Source organism: Neofelis nebulosa, chromosome 4, assembly GCF_028018385.1.
Source record: "Neofelis nebulosa isolate mNeoNeb1 chromosome 4, mNeoNeb1.pri, whole genome shotgun sequence".
Classification (NCBI taxonomy): domain Eukaryota; kingdom Metazoa; phylum Chordata; class Mammalia; order Carnivora; family Felidae; genus Neofelis; species Neofelis nebulosa.
The window spans coordinates 3,014,186-3,029,063 of record NC_080785.1 but is presented as its reverse complement, the minus strand read 5'-3'; the positions used below and the strand labels follow the sequence as shown (position 1 = coordinate 3,029,063).

The window sequence follows — 14,878 nt, the reverse complement described above, 5'->3', positions numbered from 1 at the left end:
CCACTGATCCAGCTGACGTCCTGTCGGTGGGCAGCAGGGCAGCCTCTGCTTTTCTTGCTTTGACAAAGTCCCAAGGCTCCTACGACAGGACGCACTTATACAAGGCGCGCTGGAGAAAATGGCCGGAACCCGGATCACAGCGCGCCATGAGGTCAAAAGTGCTGCGAACCTCCGGAAACCGAGTTCATAGTGGGGACCAGGGCAGACGGAGAGAGGGTGAGAGCCTCCTGCCCTTCCCACGAGAAGACGTGACCACGGAACCCCCCCCCCCGTTCCCACCCCCACTTTGTCCGGGTCATGCTCAAGAAATGAAAACAAGTCACATCCCTCACAAGTGCCACGTCCGGATTGTGCACGACAGTTTGAAAGCCACTTTGTCATAACGCGTGATGATGACACTTCTTAAAAATGTGTGCTCTCGCGGACGTAGATTAGGTTAAGAGGTCACAGCAGCGTGGTATGTCGGACTGGGTGTGGGATACCTACACCACGACCAGGCTGTGTCTGGCCTGCAAGTGAGCCGTGGCCAAAAACCCACTACTGGCCGGGGGGGTGGGGGTGGGGGGGCAACAGTGACCGGCTAACGAGTGGCAAATGTCTTCACCCAGAGCTCCTCAAAACTCTCCCAGGGCAACACCCCTTGAAGTCGGGGAGTGTGACCCCAGCACTGCAAGCACTGCTTTTCCTGGAAGTCTCCTGTTTAATCATTAAAAATGCATGCGAATCCTGCCTCCACCCCCCACCACCAAAACCAGGAACTTTGAGAAACATCAATATCTCAGGAGGCTGTTTCTGGTTTTTTTGTTTTGTTGCTGTTGTTGTTGTTGTTTTTTAAGATTCTGGCAGATGGCCACAAGCCCCGATACTGGAGATGCCACACAGTGGAACCTCACACCGCCTGAGCCTGTGCCACGTCGTGGCCATCAGACTTGCTCTCAAGGTCCGAGTTCCTCTCAATCTCTGCTGCTCCGCGGACAGTGCCGCAGACCCGGCTCTTCCCCTACGTTTGCTGAAGATCCCGCGAAACAACAGGACCTCGCTCAACAAGATGTGGGTTTTGTGGGGCCTGATGTGACACACGTTGGCAAGCAGGACACAATCACGTACGCACCAACGCGGTAAACTAATCTACTCTTCAAGAGGAGAGTCAAGGGTTCAGATTTCCTTTTTTTCTTGAACGGTGGTGGCTTGCTTTCGCCGGGTAAGGAAAGACGAATGAGATTTTTACCATTTGCATTTTCGTAACAGACGTCACGTGGGCCAGAGGTTTGTGGACCGCTCTGCCGCGGGAAGCGGCGATGCACCTTTAACAGCACGCACGCCTGCATACACACACACACACACACACACACACACACACACACACGGAGCAGCGCGCCTCCGAGCCCCGGGGCACTGCACGCACCAGTGCACTCGCCGTAAACTAGCAGGTGTGGTGACCAGCCGGCGCCACGGAAGCCGGCCACACGACAGAGGTCGGAGCATCGTCAGGTGACTCGGCAGGTGCATAGCGATCACCTGTTGCCCGCCCAGTGGAGGGGCCAGGTCAGCAGGGGAAGCTCATCAGTGGGCCACGTCTACGTGACGATCAAGGGCCCAGGTTGTTCAACCGAGGGATGCCGCCCACCCGCTCCGGGCCAGCCCGGCTCTTCCCACCCAGGCCCGGCCGGCGAGTCCCCGAAGCCCCTCGGTCCGTCAGCCCATCCGCCCGCCGTCCGCGCTCCCGAGCCAGCGCCGGGCGCGAGGCGGCGGTGGCGTGTGCTGACGTCATATGGGCCGCCCGCCCCCGATTGGCCGCGGCCGCCTCACCAGACCCCGAGCGGACGGGCGCGCGGGCGGGGCGGGGCGCGCGGAGGCCACGCCCCCAAGCGGCGGGCCGGGCAGGGTCATGTGACCCGCGGCCCCGCCACCGTCGCTCGCCTTAAAAGCTACACCGCGCGCCCCGCGCCCAGGGCCCAACTCCAAGCGGTCCGGGCCGTGACCACTTTCCACAGCGAGTCCGCGCGCGGGCGCCCCTCGGACAGGTAGGTGGGGCGCGCTGGGGATGCCCCGGGGTCGATGCGGGCCGGCGCCGAGCTCGGGTCGGGAGCCGGGGATCCGGGCGCCCCCGGCCCGGCCCCGGGGCGGGGCTGCACCCCTGACCCCTGCGGGCCGGCTCAGTGCCCCCCTCCGTCCGCCGGCCCCGGGAACTTGGCGCAGCTCGCGGGCGGGGTCCGGGAAACTTTCGGACTGGACGGGCCGGCAGTAGAGGTGCGTGCCCTGCTTCCGCGCAGAGCGGCGCAGCTGCGCCGGACACCTGGCCGCCCCCCTCCCCCGTCCGCGCACCGGCCAGGTGGGCTGAGGGGGGGGGTGGGGGTAGCGTCCCCACCCGGCGGCCGTGAACTTGACGGGGTCCCGCCCCCTCCCCCCTGCAGGAACGCCGGCCGGCGCCCGGGGACCGATGCCCAGGCTGGACGACCACTGCTGGAGCTGTTCCTGTGCTCAGGGCGCCAGGCACCGGAGCCTCCCGCGAGCCGGGCCCGGAGGGCTGGCGGCCAAAGTGGGGGACATGCTCGGCCCCGCGGCGCTGGCGGCCCGCCGCGGCCCGGACCCAGACCCCGCGCCCGCTCGCGGGCCTCGGAGCCCCGGGCCGGGGGGGCGCGGCGCTGGCGGCGGCCCCCCCGGCAGCTGGCACCACCACCTGGTGCAGAGAAGCCTGGTGCTGTTCTCGGTGGGGGTCGTGCTGGCCCTGGTGCTCAACTTGCTGCAGGTGCAGCGGAACGTCACCCTGTTCCCCGAGGAGGTCATCGCCACCATCTTCTCCTCGGCCTGGTGGGTGCCCCCCTGCTGTGGGACGGCGGCCGGTGAGTGGAGCGGGGCGGGAGGGGGGAGGTCCGGAGTTGGGAGGGGGGGGGAGGAGGTGGGCGCGCAGGGGCGGGGGCCGCGGGGGCGCCGGGCCGGCCTCCCGCCGACCTGGCCCCGGGGCCGCGCGCGGAGCCCGCCGCCCGCCGGGGATTGGCCGCCGCGGAACTGGTGAGCGGCGCGGCCGGGCTGCCATTGGCCGCGCGCGCCAACACGCTACCCGCGGGCCGCCGAAAACAAACCGTCACGTGGGCCGGCGGGCGGGGCGGGGCGGGGGTCAGGTGCGGGGGCGCCCGGCCGCTGTCAGCTGCGGGCGGGCGCGCGCGCCCGGTGCGCTCCCCCCGGCCGCGCGCGTGGAAAGACACGGCCGATCCGGGCCCAGAAGACCGCTTGGTGCTTCTGTAGTCACGCGGCGCCCGTCGGCCGGCAGACACTCGCCAGGTGCGGGCTGCGGCCTCCGCTGTACCCGCCCCTGCCCTCGGCGCGGCCCGCTCCGGTGCGCAGAGCAAAGGTGCGGCGACGGGGGCGCCCTGCTGCTTGCTTTGCAGCCGGGCCGGCGTTCGCGGTCTGCTCATTACTTTGTATCTTCTGCGCTTTGCTTCCTTCGCGCCTGACAACAGCGCTCTCTGCCGGTGCTCCATTTTACAGATGTGGAAACTGAGTCACAGAGAGGCTAAGCGACCGGGTCTAAGGGCATACAGTACAGAGCAGGGCCACTGCTCACACCTCTGTGTACTGCCTCCCCGCAGTCGGGGTGTGTGTGTGGCGCACTGAGGAAACGCAGCACCTTCTCAGCACGCTCCCTGAAAACCGCCGGAGGGCCCAGGACTGCGAATGGGGAGCTGTGTTCTAGCGAGGACACGTCCCTGGGGGGTACTGCACTTAACTCCGCGGGCAGAATGTCTTCATCTTTGTTCTTAGAAAGGTAGGGTCCTGAGACGCCTGCGGGCGCAGTTGGTTAAGTGTCCGACCGACTTGCGCTCAAGTTACAATCTCGAGGTTTGTGACTTCGAGCCCGGCGTCCGGCCCTGCGCTGACAGCTCGGAGCCTGCAGCCTGCTTCTGATTCTGTGTCTCCCTCTGTCTCTGCCCCTACCCTGCACACACTCTGTCTCCCAAAAATAAATAAACGTTAAGAAACTTAGGATCCTACTTTGCCTTTCTAAACCTTTAAGTAACACAGCTATACTATTAATTTTTTTTTTAACGTTTATTTACTTTTGAGACAGAGAGAGACAGAGCATGAACGGGGGAGGGTCAGAGAGAGAGAGGGAGACACAGAATCTGAAACAGGCTCCAGGCTCTGAGCTGTCAGCACAGAGTCCGATGTGGGGCTCGAACTCACGGGCCGCGAGATCATGACCTGAGCCTAAGTCAGATGCTTAACTGACTGAGCCACCCAGGCGCCCCCACAGCTATACTCTTAAATATCCTTTTTGAGATAGTTACCTAGATGCAGATTGCATTTTTCATGCACATTTGGTACAGCAGTTTGTTTGAATCAAAAATTCGATTCTAAAAGTGAAATAGTTTAGTTTAGGCTTTCTTTGCAATTGCAGCCTCAAAGAATTCCAGGACTACCTGAAACACAATTTCTCTTACTACCCCCCCCTCGTGTGTTTGTACCTATTTCGCTTTTAACCTTCAAAGGTGAGATTAAATTGTAGCGAAATAAGTTACAGAATCATTTGCATTCCAGTTTTCAAATTTCCAAAACTAGACCTTGAGAAAATGTCGAATGAAATTGAAACCCGAGTTTCTGGAACCGAGCCTCTTGTTTCTCGGTTCAAGAGCCTGAAATACTTGCCTCTTTCATAGGACGCCAGGTGGATGTGCTCCCTGGCTTCCAAGCCTCAGCGTTTCAGTGACTTGACGAGCTGAACTTTGTGCCCCACAGTCGCTCCCGTGGGCCTGGGTCCCCACCAGCCCGGTTTGCTTCTGGCCTGGAACCCCACACCCTTCCCCCGTCTAAATTCTCTTTATCCGATCCCATGCTTTAAAATTCCGTGTCTGTAAAAACTCCCTAACTCCTCCCGGCCACAGTAAGCTCTTGTAGTTACATAACCCTTATCACTTTACACATGGGAAAACGAACATGAGGATCCGGGGCCCGTCAGAGCCAGTGTGGTCCTTTTGTTCTCAAGGACAACAAAAATGTGAAGTTAATCTTAATTAAAATACTGTATTCTGTAGCACATACGTTTTCTAGGGAAAGAACTGATTTGAATAATACGTTAACAATCGCCACGTGGAAATCCTATCACCTTGAAGCTGGCACAGTCTAATACTGTTTTGTTTCGTTTTAACAGCTGTTGTCGGCTTGCTGTACCCGTGCATCGACAGTCACCTTGGGGAACCTCACAAGTTCAAGAGAGAGTGGGCCAGCGTAATGCGCTGCGTAGCGGTTTTCGTCGGCATCAACCACGCCAGTGCTGTATCCTTCGGTGGCTGTGCCGGGTCCAGAGCATTCTCGTGGGTTCCATGTTGCAGCGTTTTGTGACTTTCAACGAGCGTATCTTACTTTATAGGTCACTTGAATGGTCTCCTTCCAGCTATTTTATTTTAAAGCGTGCTGCTTGGTTTATACTTAGCGAGAGTTTTTAGAGTTTTCGAAATGGTGCAGGGAAACTGTCGAAATAGTACCAGAAGCAAAGTGGACTTCTTTGTTCTGCCTTCTGTCAGACAGAATCTTCTGGTTCCTTGCGGTTGGTTTTGTAAATTCCCTCGTAGGTTCCTACCTCGCATCTTCCCTTGTGAAGATCTGGTTTCTGTGGCCCAGTGACCGGTGGCTGGGGGTTCCTCTTCTTGGGGCCACTGCTTCCAGAGGTTGGGGAGAAACCCGTCTCTGCTTCTCTGCCCCCTCCCTGGCCGTGACCATGACGTTTCAGGGACCGAAGTGGTGTTCTCTGGAGTAGGAGCCTTTTTTTTTTTTTTTTAAGTTTATTTACTTATTTTGAAAGAGCATGTGTGGACGTGGAAGCGGGGGGTGGGGGGTGGGGGCAGAGAGAGAATCCCAGGCGGGCTCTGTGCTGTCGCACGAGGCTCAGTCTCACACACCGTGAGATCAGGACTTGGCCGAAATCAAAGTCGGACGCTTAACCGACTGAGCCCCCCGGGTGCCCCCGGAGTAGGGTCCCTAATGGAAGGTCCCCAAACTTCCAGAGTCCACGGGTGGAGTATGTTGCACACACAGACTTATGTTATGTGTCTGTTGTTCAGTGCATTTTTCAGGAAGATAGGCCATCGAGTACCAGGTCTCAGAAATTTGGGGTTTCTTTAGGAAGCCTAGGTCCTATCTTGAAATTTCAGAGAAAGGTACTTTAGAGTTACTGATTCTTAAATCTGCTCTACCTGTATTTTCTTGAAACGAGTTTCAGGAAGGGGTGTTACAGGCTAGCTTAGCTCTGACAAATCTGTGTTTTCACCACTTGATCAGCAGTGTTGTGACGAAAGGCAGCTAGCTGTGTCTCCATCAGGCGGAAGTGTGATTCTGCTGCCAACTGATGAGGTGTCTTTGAGGCACCACGAGAGAAGAGTGTTTGCTCCGTTCAAATTGCTAATAAAAACGAAAAACAGAATAGCGCCTCCAGGTGGCTTACCAGCAAAATACGTTGTTTTGTGCTCAGAATGCCGGCAGCCGCGGCGTTCAGAAAGTTTCCGGGTAGAATTATGGGTTTAACCCAGTGATCAGAGAAGGTCCGTCCTCTTGTATCCAGCAGATCTGGACACAGCCTGGGCAGGACTGTCAGATGGAGAATCTCATGCTACATGATGAAAACGCAGACGCGTGTGGGATCTGCAGGGGGTTGTTGTTGTTGGCTTGTATTTGACGGCCTTAAACGTCGCCGAAGTTTCCTTAGCCCCGCGCCTCCAGAAACTGGATTTTGCCAATAACGTGCAGCTCTCCTTGACGTTGGCAGCCCTGTCTCTGGGCCTGTGGTGGACGTTCGACCGGTCGAGAAGCGGCCTCGGGCTTGGGATCACCATCGCCTTCCTGGCCACGCTGATCACTCAGCTGCTGGTGTATAACGGCGTCTATCAGTAAGCACGGGTCCCGACTCCGCCTTTGTCCTCGAGCTGTCACCTGATTCCCACGAAAAACACCCGCCAGGCTGGGCGGTCCGGTTGGATGTGCGCACACGTGGTGTCGATTCAGGCAGGAGAGTCTCAAAAATGCCGCTGGTCGTTGATGCACGCGTTAAAAACGTGCCGTCTAATCTGGGGGGAAACGTAGCAGTCACGGCAAGCACAGCATCCCGACGTGACCCTCCCACGGCGTGGCGCGTCGCGTCGCGTCGCGTGCCTCCCCGGTGAAGACAGTCCACCCGGAGGCGAGTCCGACTCGGGGAGGCCGAGTGCCCGGAGACAGGTCTCCTCCTCTGTTCTTTCTGCAGGTACACGTCCCCGGATTTCCTCTACATCCGCTCCTGGCTGCCCTGTATATTTTTCTCAGGAGGCGTCACCGTGGGCAACATAGGACGCCAGCTGGCTATGGTACGTGAAGCAATCAGCTCTGCTCGCCTGCTGCAGTCGCTTTATGTAACACAGTGTGATTTGTGTTGACGAATGTCTGCTTGGGACTCAAGAACAACAGTTACTGAGAACAGCACACTCTTAAAAGTAGCTAACGGTCCCGAGGCAGTTCCTCGCTACGTGAAGCCTCAGGGATCTGTAAACGCGTGATGAGCCAGGAAGTAACCAGGGTTCCCGGGCAGCCCGTCCTGTTACAGGGCTGTTCGGCGACAGTTCTGAGCTCTCCATGGAAAGCGGCAGAGGAAAGTTACTGAGATGGTAACGTGAGTGGTTGGAAATGAGCCCCTCGCTGACGCCGTGGAGACCCCGCGCCCGGGTCGGGGCCTGGCCCAGCAAACACTGCCCTTCCCGGGACAGGTGGCCCCGGGGCGGCGTGGGGGGTGCCCCGCGTCGCCGGAGACCTCCCCCCTCCCCCCCCCCCCCCCACCGGGTAGATGGACTCCCCCAGCACGGAGCCGTGTCCTGAGAGCCGGAAAGGCAAATGAAGTCGGGAATAATTATGGCAGTTCTATTCCGTAGTTAAAAGTTTGCATTTGAACACTTTAATAAGAGGAAATCAACTTTGGACACGTAAGCGTTCCTTGGCGTTGACTTAGACTCTGGGGCTTAAATAGAATGAACTGAGGGAAACCACGGAGACTTCTGAGGGCCATTGCCCTCAGAGATAAACCCTGGGGCTTGCTCAGAAAACCTATCTCGGTCCCTCACATGCCATTTTTAAAACAAGGCATTTATTTATTTATTTTTTTTTTTCAACATTTTTAATTTATTTTTGGGACAGAGAGAGACAGAGCATGAACGGGGGAGGGGCAGAGAGAGAGGGAGACACAGAATCGGAAACAGGCTCCAGGCTCCGAGCCATCAGCCCAGAGCCTGACGCGGGGCTCGAACTCACGGACCGCGAGATCGTGACCTGGCTGAAGTCGGACGCTTAACCGACTGCGCCACCCAGGCGCCCCTAAAACAAGGCATTTATTAGTGCTGATACTCACCAGTGGGAGCTGAGTCTAAAGGCTACTTGGCTGGTTCACAAAAATAGAACTAATTTCAAAAAGATAGAATGTGTAGCATGTCCCGCTGGTTCCTGAGTCCATCGTCCCGCCCTCTACCGCTGGAGGTTCTGTGGATCCCGCCCCAGAATGAGAACTCGATTAAAATACCGTTTCTGGCACCCGCAGTGAGGATCAGAGGATTTGACGTGTGTGTGTGTGTGTGTAGATGTACCTATAGATTTACATCTAGATTTTTGAGTGATTTCTGTACTCAACATGGGGCTCGAACTCACAACCCCGAGATCAAGAGTCCCGCGCTCTACCTGCTGGGCCAGCCAGGTGCCCCTTGACTGGGTCCTGTTAACACTGGCCGCAGCCCCACGTCAGATCTGTGCCCTGGCTCCCTCCCCTCCCAGCCCCCCTGGCTGCTCTCCCCAGGAGACCCGGGCAGGTCCACCTGTGCTTGTGCTGGTTTAGTCCGGTAGCTTCTGTAGAGAACCCCTAATAGGGCTTCCAGTACAAAACCGTCCTCAGCCAGGGTAACCCTTCACAAAATTAAAATTTAATAACATTCAGCGAATTGTCGTTATTTGAGGCCGACGGGCCGATGGTGTTCCGTGTGCACGAAGACGTTTTTGAACCAGGTTCAGGACGTGAGCGCGTCTTCGGTAGAGGCGGGGGCTTCACACGTGCGCGAGTTGCCAGCGGCTGGAAACGGTGGGAGGAAACTTCTTTCAAAGGAGTCGCGCAAATCGTTACCTTTGAAAATACTACCGCTTGGAGACTGTCTCAGTAAACGATCCTGGGTGGGCCCCTCCAGTCATTTTGGTGCAAATTTGGAAATTAAGTACAGGTTGTCCGGATGAGTGTAAGACATGTTCCTGTCGTACGGCGAAACGAGGAAGGATCACGATCCCTTCCCTCCCGGGTCATCAAGTCTCCGCGCCCACCCCGCTCGCTTGCTGTTTTTTCCACCCGTGAGAACGTAAGTCCTTCCCGCTGGGTCCTGCCCACAAGGAGGGTGAGCCGAGACCTCGGGAGTGCGGGGCTCCCTTCCCCAGGACCAGTGGCACCCCGGCTGCCACCCGCTGATATGGCTCCAGGGCAGGGGCTCAGCCTGGTCCTCCTCCTGTGGGTTTTCAGAGAGCAGGAGGCCGGAATCGTGGGCCCTCTACCCTGGGGGGCAGCACCCCCCCCGGAGTTGGGGGATGGGGAGAGCAGGGTGTGCGGTCGGTTAGACGTCGCGGCTTCTGGAGAGAACCGCACGTGGCCTTTACAGTGCGATTTTTCTGGTCGTGAAAGTTACAACGCGAACGTGACTGTTGTGGTCGGCCCCAGGCGAGGAGGTGTGCAGGGACCCGTCCCACGGTCTGTGGAGCACGCCGTGCGTGCGGTCGCGGGGAAGCCTGGTTGCGGCGGCTCCTGGAGACCGGTCGGCTTACTTGGGGCACGACCGTGACGTGAGGCCACCGTGGATGTGGAAGGCGGGGTCCTCCCCCCACCGCCCCGGGTCTGTCGGCGGGTCCCTGCGTTCCGATTCTCCTGGCCTCCACCCCCAGAGGTGTGTGTGCCAGCCCCTCCCGAAAGCAGCGCATCGTCTACGTTGGTGCTCGGGGAAGGGCCTCTGCTCTCCAGCGGCCGGTGCCGTGCGCCCCTGAGCCCGGCAGCCCGCCCCGTCCACTCTGTACCAGGGCGCTGCCCTCTGTGCCCTCTCGGGGGGCACACAGACGGCCTGCCGAGCTCACGCTGCCACAGCATCAACAAGAGAAGCGCGTGAGGCCAAAATTGTGTTCTTTGTGGGAATGGAATTGGGGGTGTCAAATCGAATGGTCTCAGGCTGCGTCAGGACCAAAGGGTGAGGTGCGCACTCCGAATAAACGTTTCCCCGCCTCGCTGTGTTTTCACGGGGCCTCCTTTCTCGGGGGGCTTCTCCCCCCGACCCCCACCCACCCCCCGGCACTGGCAGGAGGTGGTCCCCAAGGGCTGGAGGCGTCGAGGGCCTGCAGGTGCCTCCCGTGGCCCAGCCCCGATTCTGTGGCGCCCAGGGCAGCACGCTCTGTCGAGTGAGCCCCCCGGCCGCCCCCAGGGCAGCGCTGAGGCCCGCGCACCCCAACAGCCTGGGGGAGACGGCCCCGTTCTGCAGGTCTGTGTGTTGGGGTCCCAGAGTGGTGAACCTTGGAGCTTTGCTCTTACCACTCTTGTGGCGTCTTGAAAGGTGACACTGTGACAGGGTGGGCCCTTGCTGGAAGCTTCATCATTGAGGACACAACCACCTTTAAAAGGACAAACTAAAAGAGGTGCTTTAAAGAGAGAGGATACTTGCACCTACGACCTTCATTATTCTCTCTCCAAAGAAAGGAAAAAGTAACAGCCTTCTGTAAAAACAGGCCTACTCTTTGCTCAAAATTAGAAAACTCGTTTCCGCCCTTCAAACCCAGGAAGCTCCTCGATGTGTCAGGGGTGGGACCGGCCCGGCCCCATCCTTGGGCCCTGCCCGCAGCTCGGTCGAGCTGTCTCTTTCCCACAGGCCTTTGCACTCGAGCTGTTTGTGTGAAAAATGAACCCGGCCTGGTATTTTAGGGGCGGCATCTAAGAAGGAACTCCACCAAGTGGGGCTTTTGTGAGGGATGTGCCTCGAGTGAGGAACATGAAGACGGGGGCCGTGCTCAGGCCAGCGCTGCCCACACCTGACCCAGTGTCACCGGGGGCGCCTGCCCTGTGCATCCCTGCCCCGACTCCATCTGGGTTCTAGAATCCTCTTCTGTCCTTCCCCACGGCCCCCTCCCTGAGGAAGAAACGTAATTACCACTAGGATGGCCACGTCCACAAGCCACAGGTGGGCTTTGCTTGCGGTTCAGTGGTTCGCGTGGCTTTTTCTACGTGGTATTTGTTGTCAGCCCGGCGTTGAAAAGGGAATGCTGAGTCTGTAGCATAATTTTATAGAAATGTCTACTTATCGCTTCAGGTTTTTTAAAAAGCTAAGGCTTCAAACGGCTTCCGGTAGATGCCTGCTTGCCACCGGGCTGCCCCGGCCGCGGGCGTTGAACTTGCCTTTCCTGTTTGTGATTGACCCGATCAGCTGCAACACGGATCACGCCGGGGCTCTCTTCGAGGGTGAATTAGCACTCGCTGTGCACGGGTGTGCATTTTCGTTGTCGGCTGATTTCACCTTTTATGACAACAGTTTGAAGCAGGACCTGGTGTTAGCCCATTTTAAAGATGGGGAAACGGAGGCTCGGGAAGGTTAACAGCTCGCCCGGTGGGCGCAGGGGTGTGAGGCGGGCTGGGTGGGAGTACGCGCCACACCGCCCTTCTTGCTTCTTGCGCGCTGCTCGCCTCTGCCGGCAGCCCTCCCCGTGGCTCTCCCGTGGGGCGGGGCCCGGCCCAGGCTGACCCGTTCCCTCTCGCCAGCGGTCACTTGTGTTCGTACAGAAACGCCAGACCTAATTTTAGTCTCCCGTGGGCCGTGGACTCCAGGCCTGTTCTCTGCGTGTCTCGGCAGGAGCATGGGCCTCCTCCCAGCGCGTGGTGGGTCAGCCCCGGGTTCCCGTGGGTGACGTTTGTTCGGGACTGTCCTCGTGTCTGTGGTTGTCAGTTCGTGATGCTTTCGGGTGACCAGTTGTGGACGGAAGTCGTGCTTCCCTGGAGGAGGAATGAGCACCCCAGAACCCCTGGCGGCCTCCACACCCCCACGGCACTCCCCACGGGTCCGGATACACGCAAGGTCTCAACCTTTTGTAGTGGACTCGTAACGGTCAGCCCTGCGGTCTGGTTGCCAGATGGGGAGGCCGGCGGGCACCCCACACTCAGGGCAAGAAGTGTTCGCTGCGGGTGTTCCTGTGCCCGTCGATAGCTTTGTGGCCTTAGGAACGGCATCGGCCCTGCTCGTCCATCAGCGGGACGCCCGTCCTCCAGGGAGGAGTCCCCGGCAGGGCCTGGGGGGCTGTGGGCACCTGTGGGTGAGGGTCCCGTGAGGAAGTGGGGTGCAGAGTGTTTCTGTGTCGAGGGAGGCAGAGTCGTCACTCTGCGTCCTAAAGCAACACCTGTTTCGGGCCCCTGTCTCCCCAGGCGGCAGAGGGGAGAGGTGCAGCGGAGAAGCGGGGGTCCGTGCAGGTGGGGGGTAGAGACCCCCTCACGGGAGCAGACCCATCCTGCACAGAACAGCATGCTCCCTTAGACCTCAGGGAGCCACAGCCCCCGGGCCCCGTCCCACTGGGGCCCGTCCCACCACCGCCGCCTCCCTGCGGGTGTCGGTTTGGTCTCCACCCGCACAGCAGCTTCACTGAGGGCTGTCCACGGCCGTGTCACCTGACAGTCCCTGATCTGCCAGGTGGGACGGGTAGCTCCTGGCCGGGGGCAGTGAGGAGGGCCCGGGCCGCTGTCTCCCACACTTCCGTCGCCATCACCTCCTGCGTCAAGGCGGTTTCTCTTGGCCTCTCAGGGTCCACGCGGGGCTCCCTGCAGTGTGCCTGCACGCGGTGCTGACCAGCGGCCACTCTTTCTCCACACAGGGTGTTCCCGAGAAGCCACACAGCGACTGAGTCTCAAAAGCCACTGACGAAAAGCACGATTTGGGAAGAAAACCTGTGACCTTGGATTGTGACAAAGATGATCTTTCTCCTCCGTGATCTGTTTAGATTGGGTGACTGTCCCGTGACTCCCGGAAAAAGAAGTCCCCTGTTCCAGAGCGTCAAGCGAGGGGAACCGCCGATCTCCAAGCGGACCTGCGCCACACGCCCGTGCCTGCGTCCGCTCCGACGGGGCGGGGGTTCAGGCAGGCACGGCTTCCCGAGTATTCGATCTCATTTATGTTATTAAAAGCAAGTTGCCATATTTCAAAGCCTTGAACTAAAGCCTAATTACCAGCTCTTGGTTTCGTATCCGTGCCCACAAGGGATAGCTTGATGGTGCTTTAACAAAGGTGAAGTGTGGTCTAATAGGAATCGTATTTATCCAAGAGATTTTTTTTTAAATAGGGTTGTGTAAAAAGAGAAGCGGCCGGGAGCCCCGGGAGGCCCGCTCCCGCAGTCGCGGCGCGGAGACCCTTCGCGCCCTCGTTCCCCCCGCGGAGCCCTGTGTAGACAATCTCACCGAGCGCAGAAGGCAGCGAAGGCCGCGGCTCTCCACTGTGACCTGCTGGAATTCTCACCTCCGTATTTGCGAAGTTTCATCCCAAATCCACAATCCTCTAAGAGGGAACGCTTGTCTGCCGTGTGTTTCGGTCTTAGCCAGAATTGTCTGTCGTTTCTTTAATCCTCCAGAGCAGAGATGACGATTTTTCCGCAGCCCTATGGAATTTGCAATCTGTGATTGCCTTGTAAAAAGAACCGTGCACATATCACCACGTTGAACATTTGGTGTTTCTAAATACTCAAAGATCTCGGTGAGCACAATGTATTCACTTAATGGCATAGACCATAGTAGACCCGCTTGGCGAGGGTTGGGTCTCACACTTCAAGTGCAATGTATCTGAAAACCAATCTGAGCCTTGTATTCTCTTAAATATTTATTTTCTTTTTTTTAACGTATGAGATGTTAAAGAGGGATTCTCCATTCATTTCAGTGCTGCATGGAGGCAAAATTCAGCAATAATTTCTTTCAGTTATGAAGTTACTCTGTTGTGCCCTCCACTGAGCCCTGGTCCTTTGAAATACTCCAGTTTTGTGGGTTTAGTAGACTTGTAATTTTTACTGACAAATTTACCTTTTTTGTATTTTGCAATTTAAATGTTTTTGTTTTAAATTTTTTGTGAAGCGATTTCATGAAGAGACTCCTTTTGACTAGACGCAGGCAGTCGGCAGGACGGGGGTCGGCGCCCCTGGCGCCTGTGGCCACGTGTGCTTGGCCTCGTCCGCGCGATGGGTTTGTGGTTCCTTTGTTCTGCGAAAAATGCCTTGGAGTAAATTTTAGGTGGCTGTGTAGCTGATTTGTTTTCAAGGAATTTTGTCTAAAAGAAAACGGGGTCATTCCGTACCTCGAAACGACCCCTACGCGTTTTCTGAAAAACCAGAAGTTATTAGGTGAAAGCAGTAATTGAATCTTTAAAATATACTTGATCATGTACAAACAATAAGTATTTTTTGCTCTTAAACTGGAAGTAAATCTCTGTTAGAAATAATGTAGCCAAAAAATGTGAATCCGAAGAATTTTTTTGCCAATACTTTATAGCAAGTATATGAACCAAAGTGATTTGAGTTTGTAAAAATGTAAAATACTATGAACAAAATTTGCACTATCTGAGATATGGACATCTAGTGAGGTTCACATTCGCACTAAGTTTTCAGCGTTGTGTTCTTTTTCCATTCGTTTGTTACTTTTATTAAAGGTTCAAAAACCAACCATCATATTTATGAGTTTTTCTTCAAAGGCGAGGGGGGCTTCTCTGTAGGATGTTAGAAGGTGAAATGGAGAACTGTTGTATAGCTCTTCAAATTTGACTGCGTTTCTGTACAGCCTCTTGGGAAAACCCCACTTGAGTGTATTTTCTGTCACGGTGGAAGGCGACAGGCGGTA

The 14,878-nt window shown here is 57.2% G+C and overlaps 1 protein-coding gene and 1 long non-coding RNA gene across 3 annotated transcripts; one reads left to right on the top strand and one right to left on the bottom strand.

The window, feature by feature from the left end:
- The first annotated feature begins 1,884 nt into the window (after nt 1-1,884).
- INSIG1 (insulin induced gene 1) lies at nt 1,885-14,703 on the top strand. Its single transcript, XM_058723692.1, has 6 exons — nt 1,885-2,024; nt 2,415-2,843; nt 5,150-5,274; nt 6,715-6,881; nt 7,235-7,334; nt 12,877-14,703. The coding sequence occupies exons 2-6, from the start codon at nt 2,441-2,443 to the stop codon at nt 12,904-12,906; spliced, it is 825 nt and encodes a 274-aa protein (XP_058579675.1). The 5' UTR covers nt 1,885-2,024; nt 2,415-2,440; the 3' UTR covers nt 12,907-14,703.
- LOC131508685 (uncharacterized) lies at nt 8,946-11,266 on the bottom strand. 2 transcript variants are annotated; one of them, XR_009260095.1, is made up of 3 exons: nt 11,172-11,266; nt 10,559-10,638; nt 8,946-9,124 (listed from the first exon to the last, which is right to left on the bottom strand). It is a non-coding gene; the product is annotated as an uncharacterized LOC131508685 (long non-coding RNA). The 2 variants fall into 2 exon arrangements; XR_009260096.1 differs by having other exon boundaries at nt 10,559-10,653; nt 11,172-11,260.
- Nucleotides 14,704-14,878: the final 175 nt, after the last annotated feature.